This window comes from Myxine glutinosa, chromosome 8 (genome assembly GCF_964187855.1).
Source record: "Myxine glutinosa chromosome 8, kmMyxGlut1.1, whole genome shotgun sequence".
In the NCBI taxonomy this organism is placed as follows: domain Eukaryota; kingdom Metazoa; phylum Chordata; class Myxini; order Myxiniformes; family Myxinidae; genus Myxine; species Myxine glutinosa.
Window position 1 is genome coordinate 21,141,315 of NC_136268.1, and position 19,058 is coordinate 21,160,372.

Sequence of the window (19,058 nt, forward strand, 5' to 3'; positions counted from 1 at the left end):
GCTGATTGGTCTGTAGTTGCTAGGATCTGTTTTTGCACCTTTTTTGTGCAAAGCGGTGATGTTGGCTGATTTCCAAGCAGATGGCAGATGACCTTGAGCAAAAGAGAGGGTGAAGAGAACAGAAAGAGGGAGTGAAAGAGCAGAAGAACATGATTTTAGGACCTGTGGGCTGATGCCGTCAGGACCAGTTGCAGAATCAGAGTCGAGGGTTGACAGAAACTTTTCCACCTTGTCAGGAGGAAAGGACACAGAGTCCAGGAGCAGCTGGGTACGACTGGGTATGGTGGGTACAGAGAGGGATGGGTTTGGGACACAAGATTTAGAGGCAAACACAGAGTTGAGGCATTCAGCTTTTTCACGTGCGGAGTCAGCCGTTAAGCCGTTTGAGGTGAGGGAGGGGATGGAGGGGGAACAAACACCAGTAACAAATTTGACCAGACGCCACCAGGATTTGGAAGAGGGAGACAGATAAGAGAGTTCGGTCTTGAGAACGGTGAGATATTGTTTCCTGGCTCTCCTGAGGGTGGACACACACTTGTTTCGGGCTTTGTGAAAGGAAATGAGATTTCCTTCCATTGGATTTGCTTTCCAGGAGACGAAAGCAAGTTGTTTCAGGGCAACAGCCTCACCACAAGATTCCGTGTACCATGGACGGGAGGAAGGGTATGACAACTGAAGACGAGATGGGATAAATCTGTGCATGAGAGAGAGCAATTTACTTTGAAAGAATTCCCAGGATGAGTTGATGTCAGAGGCGTTAGAGATGGGAGACTAGTCCAGATGATTGATGGCTGCTTGAAGACCGTGCCAGTTGGCCTGAGTGAAATGCCAGACTCGTCGACGCTGAGGAGGCTCTCTGAGAATGGTCAGAGAGATGTCCACTTTGACAAGCACATGATCAGATGAGCCGATTGGAGCAGAAGAAGAGCAGCAGACATTTTCAGGGAAGTTAGTCATAACCAAGTCCAGAAGAGAAGATGCTCCGTTGACTGAGATCCGGGTCGGGAAATTGACAGATTGTGTCAGTCCCAGTGAGTCGCAGAAGTCCTTTGCTGAAGAGCCATGGCTGGTGAGAGAGGTACCCACACCCAGCCAACTCACATGGTGACAATTGAAATCACCACATATGAGGAAGAGAGAGTTGGGATGGGTAGATAGAAGTTGGTCCATATTATCAGACAGCGAGATGTAGATGGAGTCATCACTGTTTGGTGGACGGTACAACACACATATGTACAAAAGGTGGGAGCGAAGGGGAAGCCGTAGCCAAAGGTATTCCTGGGGGTGAGGTGGAGAGAGGGCAGGGGAGGGCGCGTGAGGAAGAGAGTTTTTTATAAAGATAGCAACCCCACCTCCAGGACGAGGCTCAGGTCTATCATACCGGAGGAGGGAGTAACCTGGGAGAGATACCAAGGCATCAGAGACATCATGAAGGAGGAAAGTTTCTGTTAAGCAGATCACATCTGGTTTGTCAGAAGCAACCTGTATGGAGAGATCAGTCAAGTTTGAGCGAAGGCCCCGGATGTTTGAGGTCTATACCGTTAATGAAGAGGCAGGGGGAGCATCGGGTACAGAACAGGGGGGGGGGAGGGGTAGGGTAAGATGTGGAAGAGGAGGAAGAGGTAGGGAGAGCTGTTGAAGGTGTGTCAGAGATTTCAGAATAGCTTGGAGAAAAGGAAGAATGGGGCAGACAAAAGGTTTGATGGAGATTGGGTGAGGCACAGTGAGGTGTTATTTGAGGAGGGGGAAGAGCCAGGCAGAAGGGTTGGGGGAGATGAAGGTGGAAGGGGGAAGAAGCAGGGAGGATGCTTTGAGGAGGAGGGTGAGAGGGGAGTCTAGGAGGGGAGGAGCGAGGGAGAGTCTCGGAGGGGAGGGGCATGGGGGGAGTTTAGGAGGGAGGGGAGGGAAGGGGCAAGGGGGGAGATTTGAAAGGGATGGGTGATGGGGAGGATTTGGAGGGGAGGGGTGATGGGGAAGTTTTGGAGGGGAGGGGGGATGGGGAAGTTTTGGAGGGAAGGGGGGATGGGGATGATTTGGAGGGGAGGGGTGAGATTGGATTTTGAAAAGTGTACGATTCATGGGAAACGAACATTTTTTGCAAAATGAGTTTGAGACCTTCGAGTCAAAAATACGTTTGAGGACGCTGAAGGAGGGGTGGAGTTCTGGAGAGTTTAGGGAATGCAGAAAAGATGACAATGACATTTCACCTTGCACCTCCAACCTCTTTTCAAACAGCTGTCCCAGCATGAACATTCCTTGTCATTCCCTTATCGTTTCTAAACCCGTTCTGCTCTTCTCCGATCTCCTTCTCCCCACTATTCCTTGCCCTCCTGTTCAGAACCCTCTCCAGCACCTGCATGACATGACTAAGGAGTGTAATGCCCCTGTACTTCCCCGTTCCCTTTCCATATCGGCACAATTAACCCTTTCCTCCACTCATCCGAAATGGAACCATCTCTCATACATACAACAACCTCTTCGCCCACCAGACTCCGACTTCTCCCGCTGCAATTATTATCTTTGCACACACCTCATCAATCCCTGGCGCCCTTCCCTTTTCACCCTCTTTAATGGCATCTGCACTTAAACCGTTGCTTAATGAGCTAGCTGATGAAATTCCGGGTGGATAAATTTAAGCCATATTAACACCACCTCATTTTCTTAGGTAGGGGTCAGTTCTCCGTTGATGATTGAGAGCTCTCCATGATGGGTTATGGGCCCATGCTTCTGCAGCAGAGTATCCTCCACAAAGGTCAAAAACCTTTAGAAAACATCCTCTGGGTGGTAATCAGGCGAACGCTCGATTAAATCCAAGACTATGAAATGGGTCCAAGACTTGATTAAATCCAAGATCACACGGCAGCAGGAACATGCCCTCAGTCATCAGCAAGGCCCCAAATGATCAACTGCTTGGTTTTATTTGCCATGTGAAGCCATCGATGAGAAAATATGAAACGTTTGTGTCGAGGTAAAGAAAATACTGAAGATTTTGTCGCCAGTTCTCGAAAGATGTAATTGTTTTGCGCTTCATTAGACTCCATTGTTTAGGGGCCGAATGTGCCGCCATCTTCGGAGTGTGAAGTTCTCCGGCAGTTCAGAGAAAGTAGAAATAATCCATCTCATCGATCGAAGGACACAGGTTCAGATAACGGTGCCACCACTCCAACAGGGAGAAGGATCAGCCGGTAACACCTGCGAGGTTTGGAAGCACTAACCCAAGTTTATTTAAGGAGCGGTATATACACGACTAAGTCAGTCGGGAATGCAGAAGCAGGAAACAATGTCAACAGTGACACCTAGCTGCAGTCACCACAACTAACATACATAATGTCATGGAATAAGGTTAACAAACCATACACCCACGTTTTTGCAGATGGAAACTAGACAGCTCATAGAACACCTTACCCCATGTCGTGCTCAAGTATATAACTTAAATGAAACAAAATAACGATTTTAAAAGTCATATTTAAAATCTTAGCACCGTCAATGCAGTCTTATACACCACCTTACATCACATGTCAGAGTAATGCAATACCGGAGGTTTTGTTAATTAATAAGAAGGTGATTTGTGTTCTACAGTGTTCAAGTATAAAATTAAATTGAAATAAAATAAAGATTGTGACACTCATAGAAAAAAACAAGTACAAAAAGTTTTAATTAAAACAAAAGCCGCGTCGATGTTACACAATGCCTAGATGCAGCTGTGCCTATAACGTCGATGTTATAGGCACAGGACATTCCGATTGATTCGATTACTTGATGTTATTTTTGTGCAAAGTGAAAATATATCTCGGCAATTTCCCGTGTGTGGCGACGAATTTTAAATATATCTCGGCATTTTCCCGTCTGTTATTTCAGGCGGTGTATGACTGACCATGCCGCGATTTAAAATATATATATCTCGGCAATTTCCCGTATGTGGCGACACGTGAACGAAGCTATGCTCCTCTCTCCACATTATTGTGACGACGTATAAATTAAATATTTCATCGTGACGATTGTCATCAAATGGACGAATTTTTAATATATCTCGGCATTTTCCCGTCTGTTATTTCGGGCGGTGTATGACTGACCATGCCGCGATTTAAACAAAATATATATCTCGGCATTTTCCCGTCTGTTACTTCGGGCTGTGTATGACTGACCATGCCGTGATAAAAAAAAAAAAATCTCAATGGACTTGAAGTTACAGGCCTTTGAGAATTCATTTCGTTCTATAAAGGGCAACTTTCATCGGACTTTCTTCCCGTTTTTTTTCAACCGAGTCTAAAACTATGTTAGCGACTGTGAAAAATGAAATGGTATATCGAATTTGATTTGAAATAAAACTGTGTGAGAGAGGAAGACACCACGGGCCTACAAAACAGGCCTCAAAGCTATGCGAGTTAATAAAATGGTGGATATTTGTTTATATGAAGCCTCTCCCACAATGGGTGGAGCTATGGTTCCCAGAATGGGTGGAGCTTTGAGGTTTTGTCTTCTCTGCAAGAACAAGAAGAAGAAGAAGAAGAAGAACAACACCAACAACAGCAGAGGGCACTCTATGACCAGCGTCTTGCGACGTGGCTAATTGATTCTGGAAGTTTACCGCCATTGACACAGTGGCTATTACACCACATGATACAACATGTACATTAGTTATCCGTGCCTGTTGTTTTTGACCTTTATGAAGTCCTTAAAAACTACATTTCCTGTTGGGAATAATTTTCAATTTTGTTTGACTGCCGGGCAGGAAGACAGCAAAATAAGTATGTCGCTCCTCTCTCCGCATGCGCAATCAGGACGAATTCAGAGCCAAAGTACTGCTTAACTACTGGTTTGTTTTCCGATTTTTGTTCCGATCCGTGTTCAAAATACAACATTCAATTTAAGTCAAGTTATTCCTCGATCATAAACTGACGCTTCGCGACAGGACAGACAGACAGACGTGAACCAACTGCTTAACCCCGCTCTTCGCTACGAGTGATAACAACAAAACAGGTGTATGACAGGATAGCCTAAGCTCATTATAAAGCCCCAAAGTGATGAGGTTGCATGGGAGAGGAAGACAATAATCACTTTTGTGCAGTTTGAGGGTTGTGTAGCTCATGGAAGTAAGCGCTCTCTCTCCCTCCAGCATGTAAATGTCCCACAGGCGAAGAGTGAGGGTAAAAGGTGTCTGTTGAACAGAGCAGCACAACCAAAATGAAACAGTCACACTTAACAGATGTAAATTTAGCGATCCAAAGAGAGAACATCCAATAACTGCAGACGAAAAACTTTGTTGGATAGATGCTCAGGACTTCTTACCCGGTCCAGGAAACACTGAAAAAACCATTTCATGGTGTACAGGTTGGTGTATATCTCCTGGCTGTCCTCCAAAAAAAAGACGAAATTTACAAGTTCAGGAAGCGAGAAGAAAACCATTGTTCTTGGGTATGCTTCACGTGATACCAAATGGAGGACAAACAAGAGCAAGTCTCCTGGTGGTAAAGGATGCCACATTCCTTACAACAATCTCAATCCATGAGCCTCGAACCTCGTGTTTTTATATCTTACTATAATTCACCAAATGTCTGTCCGTCTGATCGAAGGTACCGCAAAAACGGCTCAACCGATCGAAACGATATTTTGCGTGGGTAATCCTGGGATCTCCAGGAGTAAAATAGGCTATTTAGTTTTCCCAATATCAGCTTTGGTCTCCAGTATTCTCAGGTTTGGACTCCCACATAACATTCACGTTCGCATAACGTCCATTGTGACGATGTTCTCATTGTGACGATGTATGTGTTCACGGTAGTGTTTGACGTGAAGGTGTGAACGTAATTTCTTAATGTTTTTCGTTTCGTAATCCTTTAATGAACGTTTAATGTTTAATGAAAGTTTAATGTTTAATGAACGTTTAATGCCCTTCGATATCCGGGGCCGCACGCGCGCTACACTGGATGGTCCAGCGTGTACCTTGCCCTTCGCCGTCAGGCTCGGGTAAACCGCTGAGCCCCATCCGTGATGGGGACTGGGGCTTGAGACAGTGTCCTTCAATAAAAGTATAACAAGCGTTACGCCTAGGTCTCCCGTCGGTGAAGTGATGTGAGTTGACAAAGTGGAAGATGCAAGGCGGCCATCTTGGATTTTGACGTGGCGACCCAATTTTCAATAGCGTTCTTCCTTATGCCTAGATACACCCACACACCAGATTAGAAGTTGGCACTTCGCTAATCTTTCAAGATATTCCGCTCACAAGGTTCAGACAAACATGGTGGCGGCCATCTTGGATTTTGACGTGGCGACCCAATTTTCAATAGCGTTCTTACTTATGCCTAGATACACTCACACACCAGATTAGAAGTTGGAACTTCGCTTATATTTCAAGATATTCCGCTCAACGTTCAGACATACATGGCGGCGGCCATCTTGGATTTTGACGTGGGTTGCACACACACACCAAATTCGAATGCGGTCCTTCGCTTAAGCACGCATGTACGCACGCATGCCCGCACGGACAGACACACGGACGGAGGGGAAAACCATAGTCCCTCTTTCGCGCCGCGGTGCGACGGGGGATAATAAACGCTGTCTCCATCGATCTTGCCAGGCCGTAACACCTATCGGCTCAAAATCCTTTTAACTGTTGATTTAGTACAGTTACACGTATCGGGAATTTGGTACACGTATCGGGAGTACATACGACATTGCGATTGTGAACACGATTATCGATCACGGTTCACGATCACGATCATCACGATCATAGTGTATCGATCACGATTTGAAACACGATGGAATAATATTTACGGATATGAACAGTAATGTGGCTTTTATTGAACTTCCAAAGATACAGTTTAGATTTTGATGATTTGCCTGTGATATGATTCAACGGATGTTTATATGAATCGTTTAAAATAAAAAAAACCTTCAATTTCTGATATTTTGCCTTTTCATTTGGGCTTCCCAATTGGAGCCCCACCCCTCGGGCGGGTACCGTTGCTAGTATTTTTAATAAACAAACCAATCACTCATGGTGAACACGAATTGATGCATAAAAGCAACAACAACAGCACAGATGAGAAAAGCCTATGCATCCACCAGGTGTTTCTTTAGCTTGGGCAGCAACTTCTTCATAATGTTGTCGTGGTGCTCTTGGAAGCGCATCACCTTGGGAAACCCGGGAACAAAGAAACCTGCCCGGCGGCACATGGAGGAAGACAAAGTAAGCCCCTGAGAGGGGAGGAGGGTTAAAACTCCACAATCAGCAGCTGCACAGCTGTTCAAAAAACATCATCAACCAACTTTAATAAATTAAAACGTTAGAAGACCTTTTTTCTCTCACCCGTGGAACCAACTTCCTCAGTCTGTTCAATCCCATTCTTCCCTTCAGGGCTTCAAGACAGCTGTTCACCGTCACCTCAGGTCATCCCCCATCCACAACCATGATCTTTTATATCCCCATTAACTCTCAACATGCTCACCCTTCCTTTCTAGGTTATTGTTACCTCCGCCACCGAATATGAACGGACGGTATGTATTGACACCTGTTTGTTTGTCTGTGAGCACGATATCTCAAAAGGTTATGGACACATTCGGACGAAACTTGGTGGACAGGTTGGGTGCATGACCAGAATGAATTGATTCGCTTTAGGTGAAGATCCGAATGCGGATACGAATAGGACAATTTTTTAATTTTTCGAAGCGATTCGTCCTCGTTGAGACATGGGGTCCAAAACGATTTATAGCACGATATCTCAAAGTTAACGATTCGGATGAAACTTGGTAGATGAGTTGGATAAGTGACGAGAACAAGCCGATTTGATTTTGGTTCAGGTCCAAATGCAGATCCAGCCTATCAGTGCATACAAAACATCAACTGTTCAGCCTGGTGGAGGTATGCGCTCTACCGAGTGGCGTTCTTTTTTATGTTGAAGGCTCTAGGCATGGACTATATAACCCTCATCGAGGCCAGCCCTTAAATAAAAGAGAAGAAAAGTGTATGACGAAAGGTGTATGATGTTTGTTTGCGAGAAAGAGATTGAAGCGGGGCCCGTGAGCTGTAGTTTGAGTGAGACAGAAAGTAAGACCAGCAATCTTGACACGGAGCGTGCAAGATGGTTCCGAGCACCACTTTAACGCTCCGAAGTCCAAACGGTAGTACTACCCTGGGTGGTTCCTGTCTACAACCTACTACCTCAACTCCAGTTGCATCTGCGCCTCTTCTCTCACTTTTTATTACTTGCAAAATCGAAGATTTTTCAAGTATATTGGTCGGTTGCGTTTGTGGTTCTGTCTGTCTGTCTGTCACCGGCCTACAGGTCACGAAACTTCACCAAGTTGTATAGGTCGTCCCAATTGAGAAGCCTATTTTTGGGGGGGTCAAAAGGTTAACATAGGCGAAAGGTCACCAACTTTGCCAAATTTCTAAAATCCTCAATTTTCATCCGATTGACTTGAAATTTGAAGAGGACATGCATATCTGGTCACTGAATTCAACCACAAATTATATTTTAGGTGAACATTGGCCAAAAGGTCAACATGGGCCGAATTTCTAAAATCACCAATTTTCATTTGATTGACTTGAAATTCTAAGAGGATTTACATATACTAGGGCATGCCCGTACTATATATATATCTAAAAGTATATCCCCCCCCCCCCCCCTCTATTTACATGCAATGGTTTGGTCCAAAGCTAACGGCTTGCGAGTACGGTGACAATCCCCCCCCTCTATTTACATGAAATGGTTTGGTCCAAAGCTAACGGCTAGCGGAGTTTGGTAAAGAAATCGCCATAGCGTGCACAAATGCGCAGGAAAGCGAAAGAATCGCAAATTAGTTTTAATTAGTTTTAAAACATAGTTTAACGCCAACATAGCGGCAACATAGTTTGCCAACGTGAAATAAATGAATACGCTCTCAAATGTGCCAAAAAAAAACAAAAACGCTACCCGTACGCTCTACCCCGCCCGTACGCCCGTAAACAAAAAAAACAACGCTCTTCGCTTCGCCCTTCGCTCTGACTGAATTGGGAGAAATAATGCGCATAAGAAATCGAGAAATTATTATTTTCTCCGGAAGAAATCGAATTACGTACCGTAATGGCGCACGCGCTGGGCTCAGCATCAGCTCGCTCTCACATCGGCCACGCCTACGCAATAACGCGTTCTGTGATTGGATGCCGGAAGTGCAGTCCTCACTGTCCGGAAGGTCGTATATCGCAGTTACGATGAATCGCAAATTAGTTTTTATTAGTTTTAAAACATAGTTTAACGGCAACATAGTTTGCAAACGTGAAATAAATGAATACGCTCTCAAATGTGCCATCCGAGGCAGAGTGTGTCCGCCACGTTCGGCACACGCGATAGCTCGCTGCTCTCTGATTGGTTGAATCGTTTTTTGGACATAGCTCGGTAAGTAATTGTCCGATTAATATGAAACCTTGAAAAGGCACATCCTCGGGTCCCCAGCAATATATCTGGCAAGTTTCAAGTATATCGGACCGGTAGTTGTCGAGAAACAGCGGTCACAGACATACAAACAAACAAACAAACGTACAAACAAACATACACACAGAGATTACTGGAATTATAGATAGATGGTCACTGAATTCAACCACCAACTATTTTTGAGGTCAACATAGACCAAAAGGTCAACATAGACGAAGTTTTAAAAATCCTCAATTTTCATCCGATTGACTTGAAAATTAAACAGCATTTGCACATTGAGTCACTGAATAGGGAAACCAACTGTCTGAGGTCAAAAGGTCAAAGGTCAACTCAAGGTCAACCTTCCAAAATCATAATTTTCATCTCAAAATTCGTCACTTTTCTTCCTGTTGACCCAAGCTTTGATCAAGATTGTCAATTTTAATCTTGATGAAATGGACAATTTGCTGCATCAATGGAATTGTTTTTCTTGGTGGTGAGGGGCGGATTTTGCAAGTATCGTGCTCCGCATTACGTCTTCTTGTTTATTACTTGCGAAAATCGAAGATTTTTCAAGTACATGTATATTGGTTGGTCTTGTGCGTTATTACTTCCACCACCAAAGGTGGATGGAGGTTATGTTTTCACCCCTGTCTGTTTTCACCCATGCGTCCATAAGGGCAAGGGTGCCCGGAGGGCGTGAATGGTGTTGGTGTCCTGTTTTCTGAGGAGTTTGTAGACAGTGTGGTGAGTGTGACTAGAGTGAGTGATAGGTTGATGATGGTGAAAATGATGATTGGAAAGCTCTTGGTGAACGTCATCTCGGGATATGCTCCGCAGGTTGGTCGAAGCGATGAAGAGAAGGACAGGTTCTGGTGTGCGATAGAGAAGCTGATGGAAAACGTGAAAGATGAGGAAGTTGTTGTGGTGGGAGGAGACCTGAATGGACATGTGGGAAGGAGTATGGATGGTTTTGAGGGAGTTCATGGGGGTTACGGATATGGTGTGAGAAATGGAGAAGGTGAAAGGATTTTGGAGTTTGCTGATGGAGCTGATTTGTTGATTTGTAATACTCAGTTCCAGAAAGAGGATAATAAGCTTGTTACATACACGTCAGGTGGGTCGACGACAACCGTTGACTACCTGATGGTGCGTAGGCGAGATAGGGGGCACCTCCGGGACACAAAGGTGATCCCGGGGGAGGAGGCTGTTTCACAGCACCACTTGGTTGTCTGCGACATAAGGGTGAAAGGTGCGAGGAGAGCTCGGCGGGTGAAGTACCAACCGAGAATGAAGGTGTGGAGGTTGAAAGAGGTGACAGTAAGGGAGGCATTAAAAGAGAGGCTGAGTAGGGTAGAGGATGATGTGGTTGAGCTTGAAAGTGGTTGGATGTCAATGAAAGCTAGTCTGTTGGGAGCCATTGGTGAGGTATGTGGATGGACAAAAGGACCACCGAGGCACTCGGAAACATGTTGGTGGGATGATGAAGTTGGAAAGAGGATTGACGAGAAGAGGAAGAAGTTCAAGGAGTGGCAGAAGGCGAAGGGTACGGGAGCAGAAACAGCAGAGCATGAAAGTTATAAGGCAGCCAAGAAGGCTGCAAAGAAAGAGGTAGCAAAGCGCAGGAGGCATGTAGGAAAATGTTCGGAGAACGCTTGGATTCGGAAGAGGGTCAGAAAGCAGTATTCAAGATTGCAAAGCACATAGCGAAAGAGAGGTGTGATGTGATGGGGGTGAGTTGCTTGAAGGATGAAGTGGGACAAATCGTTGTCGACCCAGATGGAATTAAAGGAAGATGGAAAAGATATATGGAAATGCTGTTGAATACAGAGAATGAATGGGATGGCAACATAGAGAGTAACCCAGTTTTAGGACCAGCAGAGAAGATAACTGAGAAGGAAGTTGAGGAAGCGATAAAAGCAATGAAGAGTGGAAAAGCGGGAGGGCCGACGGGAGTTGTGGGAGATATGTTGAAGGCAGAAGGAAGTTGGGGTGTGAACAGAATGACAGAGATCTGTAATCTGGTGGTGAAAGAAGGCCGCATTCCAGTGGCTTGGGAACTGAGTACCCTCGTCCCTCTATACAAGGGGAAAGGTGACCCTCTGGAGTGTGGCTCGTACCGAGCGCTAAAGTTATTGGAGCATGGAATGAAGGTATTGGAAAGGGTGTTGGAGAGGAGGATAAGGAAGTAAGTGAAGATCGACGAAATGCAGTTTGGATTTATGCCAGGAAGAGGAACGACAGATGCGCTTTTCATTGTGAGGCAGTTGCAGGAAAAGTACATGGAGAAGAGGAAGAAGTTGTTTCTTGGGTTTGTTGATCTGGAGAAAGCATTCGATAGGGTTCCACACAAAGTATTGACATGGGCATTGAGGAAGTTAGGAGTGGAGGAATGGTTGATCAGAGTAGTGATGGCAATGTACAAAAGAGCGCGCACAGCTGTAAGGACGAAGGACGGGAACAGTGGTGAGTTTGAGGTGAAGGTGGGAGTGCATCAGGGGTCGGTACTAAGTCCACTACTATTTGTAGCTGTCATGGAGGTGCTGGCTCAGAACGTAAAGGAGGGTTTACCGTGGGAGTTGTTGTATGCAGATGATCTGGTGTTGATTGCGGAAAGTATGGATGGACTGAAGGAAAAGATGAACAAGTGGAAGGAATGTATGGAGACAAAAGGTCTGAAGGTGAATATCGGAAAGATGAACGTGATGGCAAGTGGTAAAGCATGTGGTGAGGTGGAAAGAACTGGGAAGTGGCCGTGTGCAGGAAGGGTGTCGGAGTGAACTCCATTCAATGTACAATGTGCGCTGAGTGGGTTCATCAAAAATGTAGTGGTCTGAGAGGGTCATTTACCAGTGTGGCAGCTACATTCAAATGTAAGGTGTGCACAGAGGGAGCTGCAGATGGAGGAAATGTTGAGTTGGATCTTGGAGACGGCGTGAAGGTGGAAGGTGTGAAAACATTTTGCTACCTCGGAGACATGCTGAATGGAGAAGGTGGATCAGACTCGGCAACGGTTGTTCGAGTGAGATGTGCATGGAAGAAGTTTCGGGAACTGAGTGGCGTGCTGATGAGGAGGGGAGTGTCGCTGAAGCTGAAGGGAAAGGTGTATGCTGCATGTGTGAGAAGTGTTATGATTTATGGGAGCGAGACATGGGTAATGAACGTAGAGCAGCAACGAAGGCTGGAAAGGGTGGAAATGCGAATGGTTCGATGGATGTGCGGAGTATCGTTGAGAGAGAGGAAGACAAATGATGAATTGCGAAAGATGATGGGAATATTGCCTGTGATTGATGCTGTGAAGAGGAACAGGTTGAGATGGTTTGGTCATGTGTTGAGGAAGGATGAAAGTGACTGGTTGAGAAGAGTGATGGAAGTTAATGTAGAAGGAAGTAGAGGACGGGGAAGACCGAGAAAGACTTGGCTAAAGATGGTGGAAGAAGAAATGCGGGCAAGGGGGTTAACAAGGAGAGATGCAGAAAATAGGGCAAAATGGAGAAGATTGTCATGGGTACCGCAAGGCTAACCCCCGCTCTAGCAGGGAAAATGGCCTTAAAATGCATGTTGTTGTTGTTGTTGTTGTTGTCCATAAGGGGTTTGTTTGTGAACAAGATATCTCAAAAAGCTGTGGACTGATTCGGGCGAAATTTGACAGAGAGGTATTGTATGTGACAAGGATGAAACGATTAGATTTTGGTGAAGATCCGGATTAGGCTACTAGAATTTTAAAGTGATTCTTCACCATTGGGAGATAGGGCCAAAAACGATACATAGCATGATATCTCAAAATGATGTGGACGGATTTGGACGACACTTGGTGGACAGGTTGGGTGTGGGACAAGGAAGAATCGATTCGATTTTGGTGAAGATCTGAATATGGATTCGGATATGAGAATTATTTAATTTTTATGTGATTCTTCACCATTGAGTGATGGGGCTAAAACCAGCATATAGCAGGATATCTCAAAGTCATGGATGGATTTGGACGAAACTTGGTGGACAGTTTGTGTGTGGGACAAGGAAGAATCGATTCGATTTTGGTGAAGATCTGGATTCAGCTAGTATAATTATTTAAGTGATTCTTCACCATTGAGAGATATGGCCAAAAACGATACATAGCATGATATCTCAAAAAGTTGGACGGATGATTTTGATTAAATTTGATTCTGTATTGTGCTTTTCTGGTTTACTCTGCGATACAAAACGTCAACTGTTCACCTGGCAGTGGTATGCTCACTACTGAGTGCCGTTCTCGTTCTGTCCGTTTGCCTGTTTGTAATACTTGGAATTTTTTTTTTTTGAATTTTTTTGGGATTTTCAAAAGGAGTGCCATTCTACTTTGTTCTGCTTTGCCAAGTGTTGCTCTACGAGTGATTTTTCATCTGTTTGTCTGTATGTCAGTCGCCTACAGGTCACAATTTTCAACAGATCGTCGCGAAAATTCACCAAATGGTCGAGTTGGTCATAAGCAAGAAGCCTATTGTTTTTGGGGTCAATAGGTAAACATAGGCCAAAGGTTACCAACTTTGTCAAATTACTAAAATCCTCAATTTTCATCCGATTGCCTTGAAATTTGAAGAGGATTTGCATATATGGTCACTGAATTCAATCACCAATTATATTTTCGGTCAACTTAGGCCAAAAGGTCAACATAGGCCAAATTTCTAAAATCATCAATTTTCATCTGATCGACTTTGAATTTTATGAGGATTTGCAGCATATCTGGACAATGAATTCAACGCCCAACTATTTTTGAGGTCAACATAGGCCAAAAGGTCAACATAGGCCAGATTTCTAAAATCCTCAATTTTCATCCAATTGACTTGAAATTTTAAGAGGATTTGCATATCTGGACACTATATTCAACCACCAATTATTTTTGAGGTCATCATCAGCCAACAACTTATTTTAGGGATTTTGCAAGTATCGTGCTATGCACGACATATTTCTTGTTTGTTTATTAATGGAAATCACCCCCAAATAATGCATAATGCCACTCTAGGTAAGGGGATAGGAAAGGTTAAAGCAAAACAAAATAAAAATAAATAAATAAATAAAAAATAAAAAAACATCCAAGACATAGGAAGTACCAGAAGTCAGGTAAATGTGATTAAACCTCAAATAAGTAGTAATGTGGGGGTTACCCCATTGGGACATAATCCACAGGCACGGGACCAGTGGGGCTATTGATGGTATGGGCGCGGCGTGCGCTCGGTTGTTGGAGCCACGCCCCCTTAAGAGTGATTTGCGTTATAAAAGATGCGTGAGTTCCGGTATTAGGTTAGTTCTTTTGGAATAAAGGAGCTTTGAACAAGCCACGAAGTGTCTCGTCCTCTCGTGTCCGCAACTCCTACATTGGTGACCCCGACGTGATTTGAACACGCAACCTTTTGATCTGGAGTCAGTGGTCCGGGAGGACACAACAGTAACTACAGTTACTCCTACAGTAACTTATATCAAACAATAACAAATAAGTATAATTGACATTCCTCTTAAAGCTGAGTGGATTCTAGGATAATGAGAAGCACATTACAGGTAGTGAATTCCAGAGTGAGACAGCACGAGGGATCCTCTTTTTCATGTTTTTTCCATTAGTTTCATCCCTGGCTTTTCATCTCTTACTCTTGCTGTGTTAGAGCTTTTATTCAGCTTGTTCATCCTCGTTGTCCATTCTTCCTCATGCCTATTCTTCCTCGAAGTATACCACTGTTGTCTCCCTCTACCTTGGCGTTGATGCATCTCCCACCTTTCCACTACGTTCCTCTTGTTCTGGTCTGTTCTGTGTTCTACGTCTTCCACGAGCCTCGACTTTACATACAAAAAAAAGAAGACACCACCTCGGTACCCAATTTAGCGAGGGGCAATTATTCAGGTCAGTATGGTTACAGCTGTGAAGACCTCAGTATGACTTCCACAGGTGAGGAATTTAAATGAAAACACAGCAGCAGAAACCAGCTTGGATTGCACAGATGATCATCGGAACAATTTGCACTGCCTTTCTCAAAGGTAAAGTTGTTCCTGCAGCCCTACAGCAACCACAAACTCCTGGGACTACCAACACCTCAGTAAGAGATTATATACATGTTCACCCAAAAATGAACAATGTATTATTACATTAGTCGATTCAAACTGTGCTCGTACGAATGAAGATTCCGTTGTTTTTTTGGTTTTTTTTCCTCAAATACCGTTAGACCTCGCAATCGGGACTAGCTCCCCAGCACAAAACTAATTCATTTTGGTCGTGCTTGAACCTCAAACCAAGCACAAGGCCTGCACGTGGTGCTGGTGAGCGCACTCACCGTGCATGGCGTGTTTGCTGTTGGTAAGCAAGCGAGCCAAAGCCCAGAAAGCATCCTCCTCGTTCAGGTACATGAGCAGCAATGCAACATTCTGGCTCATGCCTTGGCAGTAACCTACTTCCTGCAAAAACATCAGCAACAAACAAATTAAAAATACACTTTTCCCTGCGCAGGAAGTTTTTCTCTGATTAAAGAGGTGTTATCATCCAATCCTTTAAGAGTTTGATAAACTCCTGGATATGAACAAAACATCTCTCAAATTTCGCAAATCAAAGGCCTCCAGTACTTGTTGTGCATTTAGTGACTGAAATGGATTGATCGTTTTTAAGGGCTGTGGCAACCCACGGTGTATCGGTGCGATAGAAATCGCCACTGTGATTATTCATGCTGTCAGATTTGTCTTGGTGGGCCGGGGCTTTATAGCAATGCACGAGGCCAGCTGCCAATCATTTTTTTTTTTGTATAAATTGAGGCACATGTAAGAGCTAACACATATAACATATAATAAAGGAGATTTAGAGCCGCAGCTTGTCGCACATACATGTGTTAACTGATCTCCCCTCTCGTTTTATTATTACAAGCCCCCTGTGCTCCCCCAACAACTCACCAATTTCAAATGCCACTCCATCCCTGCCAAGCTACTTGGCTGGGATTTCATTTTATATGTACAAGAACACACCATTGCAAGCGATACGAGACTCCATGCTGCGGTCGAGTTTATAAAAGGAGGCCGCAGCCTGAGAAGGAGAGGAGGAAAGGCTCACAGACATTTCTGCATTCAGAGTGCAGAAATCTGAATGCAGAGTCGAGTGCATTGAGACTTTCTTAAAGAGAGAAAGGCCGAGATTCTTTGTTTACCATGTGCTGGAGGGTCGCCAGAGCAACAGGCCTGCTGCACCCCCAAAACAGCCACATCTTTGGACCAACCTGCCAAACCTTCAGTAAATACAGACTTCGCATTTAATATGGCATTTTTTTTTTTCTTGACTTGGGTTTACGTTCTTAACTCAGTATATCAATCTGGTGAGTTTCTTTTACACTTTGTTGATTTATTTGTTAAAAGAACCATGTGACTGATTGTCTGTCACAGCAAGAAGTCAACAACAGGATTATATCCCAGGTGGCGTGGCAAAATGTACGGACAGGTGCATTTGATGATTGGCTTCACAGTCGGGTATACAAGGGTTGTTGCGTTCTGTATTAGTGGAAAACAACTGCTGCACGTCTCCAAAGGTTATTGCCGCTTCCTCTGGAGATGGTCCGTCAACTCGACAATGCTGTTTGTCATGGAGTGGTGGCTTTACGAAATTACGGCATGAAACAGTGTGCTATTGCTCGGCAGTATGGTATCACTCAAGGTCAGGTGTCAAAGATCCTGAAACGAAATGCTCAGCGGGGTGTCCCTACTCCAATACCGAGGCCAGGACGTCCCCGCAGAACCACAAGGAGGGATGATCGTCAGCTGCACCGGTTAGTCCGCAATGGCCGTACCAAGTCAGCTAATCGGCTTAGGGCTGAGTGGCAGCAACTGACAAATGTGCCTGTATCCAGAAGGCTATTCAACCAACAACTTGGTTCAACCAGGCTATTGTGCCAGGCGTCCCGTGAGAAATCCACGCCTGACCAGACAACACCGCCAGCGCCGATTGCAGTGGGCCAGAGAGCACCATCAATAGCAGCCAGGACACTGGAATCACGTGATCTTCAGTGACGAGTCTAGATTTCTGGTCTATCGTCAAGATGGCCACGTCCGAGTGTGCAGACAAGTGCATGAAGCCTACAACAAAGATTGTATAGTGCCAAGAGTCCAAGCTGGAGGTGGTGGGGTGACCGTTTGGGCTGCTTTTCATGCAGGGGGCAAAACTGACCTGGTTGTTCTGAATGGAAACCTGAACTAGTTCAAGTACAGGGCCATTCTGGAAGAAACATTGCTTCCATTTGCTCGTGCAGCCTTTCGAGGAAACTTTGTCTTCCAAGATGACAATGCACGGCCTCATCGTGTTCGCATGATCCAACACTTTCTTGCTGACCGTGGTGTGGAGCATATGGAGTGGCCTGCCATGTCCCCGGATATGAATCCGATAGAGAACTTGTGGGCAGAATTAACGTGTCAAATTGACCACTTGGACCAGCAGCCGACCTCTGTGCGTGAATTGCAGCAGGCTATTGTCACTGCATGGCAAGCGATTCCTGTCCAAACCTTGGCAAATCTCGTGAACAGCATGCCTCAACGTGGACGTGCTCTCCTGCATGCTCGTGGGGGTTACACGAAGTACTGAACTGTAATTTTACTGTCCGTAATCCCAGTCGTAATTTCACTTTTGTTTTTGTTAAAAAAAATTTTGGCTAATGTGCAAAATAAAGAGATACTTCTGGAAAACGTACAGAAGTTTAACACAGTACTGTCCATGAATTGAGTTCGATATCAGTTTACATCACTTTCAAGGATCAATTTATTTGTTTCGAAATGTCAAATGTGGTTTTTGTTTCTTTTAAAGGTCACATTAACAAAATCTAGAATAATTTCAACATAATTCCAATGAACTTTTGGTTCTAAGACATCTTGAAAAGCAAGTTCAGCCCCACAAAAAAAATATTCCATATTAAATGCCAAGTCTGTATGTTGCAGCAGTAAAGTAATCCCCTACATCATCTCTTTTCTATCTTCGGTGTTTAGCTTAATTATCTGCCCACCCGACCAATCCATACCTCTCCACTTGTCACCAGGCTTGGAGCATTAGTCACGTTTTAAGTTAAAGTACGCGTTCAGTGTTTGTCTTGTTCAGGCGTGCAGGATTGGTGCCTTTTTGTGATAGTTTAAACAATATTATACGAGGGGTTTTTTTATTCACACCATTTATTTAATTATTTTTTTGCAATCTTTGTTTGTTTGCAATCTTTAGAGTGGAGACTTCTCGTCTGCCCATCATGCTAATTAGGAGAATAGGCAGCCATTGGATAAACGATGACTTCCAATTCCTCGGGCTTTGTGCACCCTGTGGAAGTAACAACACTCCAATACGTGGCTGAGGGGGAATTGAGGGGGAATTGGGCTTCCATCAGAATACACCTGTGGAACCAACTTCAACATTCTCTTCAATGTCATTCTTCCCTCTGGGTATTCAAAGACAGCTGTTCACCACCGTCTCCAATTGTCCCCATTTCAAGACCATGACATTTTCTACCCTCGTTCACCTCCTACCCCGACCTAAAACCCACCTTCCAAATTTCCAGTTTTCATTTTGATATTCAAATTTTCCATGAGCGTGCTCGACGAGTCAGGGAAGTTAAATAAAAATGGGAACACAGCGTAAAGTTATTTGGGTCACCCAAGAGTCTTTGGGAGCTGTGGGGTCCTCTTGAAGAGTTTTCT

General features: G+C 44.5%; 2 protein-coding genes across 2 annotated transcripts in view; both read right to left on the reverse strand.

Annotated features, from left to right (window-relative positions):
• The window catches only part of LOC137432037 (anoctamin-7-like), a 213,056-nt gene that overhangs the window by 80,685 nt on the left and 113,313 nt on the right, over window positions 1–19,058 (reverse strand). The window lies entirely within an intron of this gene.
• Window positions 1–19,058, reverse strand: part of LOC137417910 (uncharacterized) — a 33,074-nt gene that overhangs the window by 11,315 nt on the left and 2,701 nt on the right. Inside the window, exons 2-5 of the mRNA XM_078782983.1 lie at window positions 15,686–15,806; window positions 7,063–7,157; window positions 5,290–5,355; window positions 5,059–5,158 (exon numbers count right to left, since the gene is read on the reverse strand). Coding sequence (XP_078639109.1) covers window positions 5,059–5,158; window positions 5,290–5,355; window positions 7,063–7,157; window positions 15,686–15,785 — 361 coding nt within the window. The 5' untranslated portion in view covers window positions 15,786–15,806. The remainder of the gene's footprint in view (window positions 1–5,058; window positions 5,159–5,289; window positions 5,356–7,062; window positions 7,158–15,685; window positions 15,807–19,058) is intronic.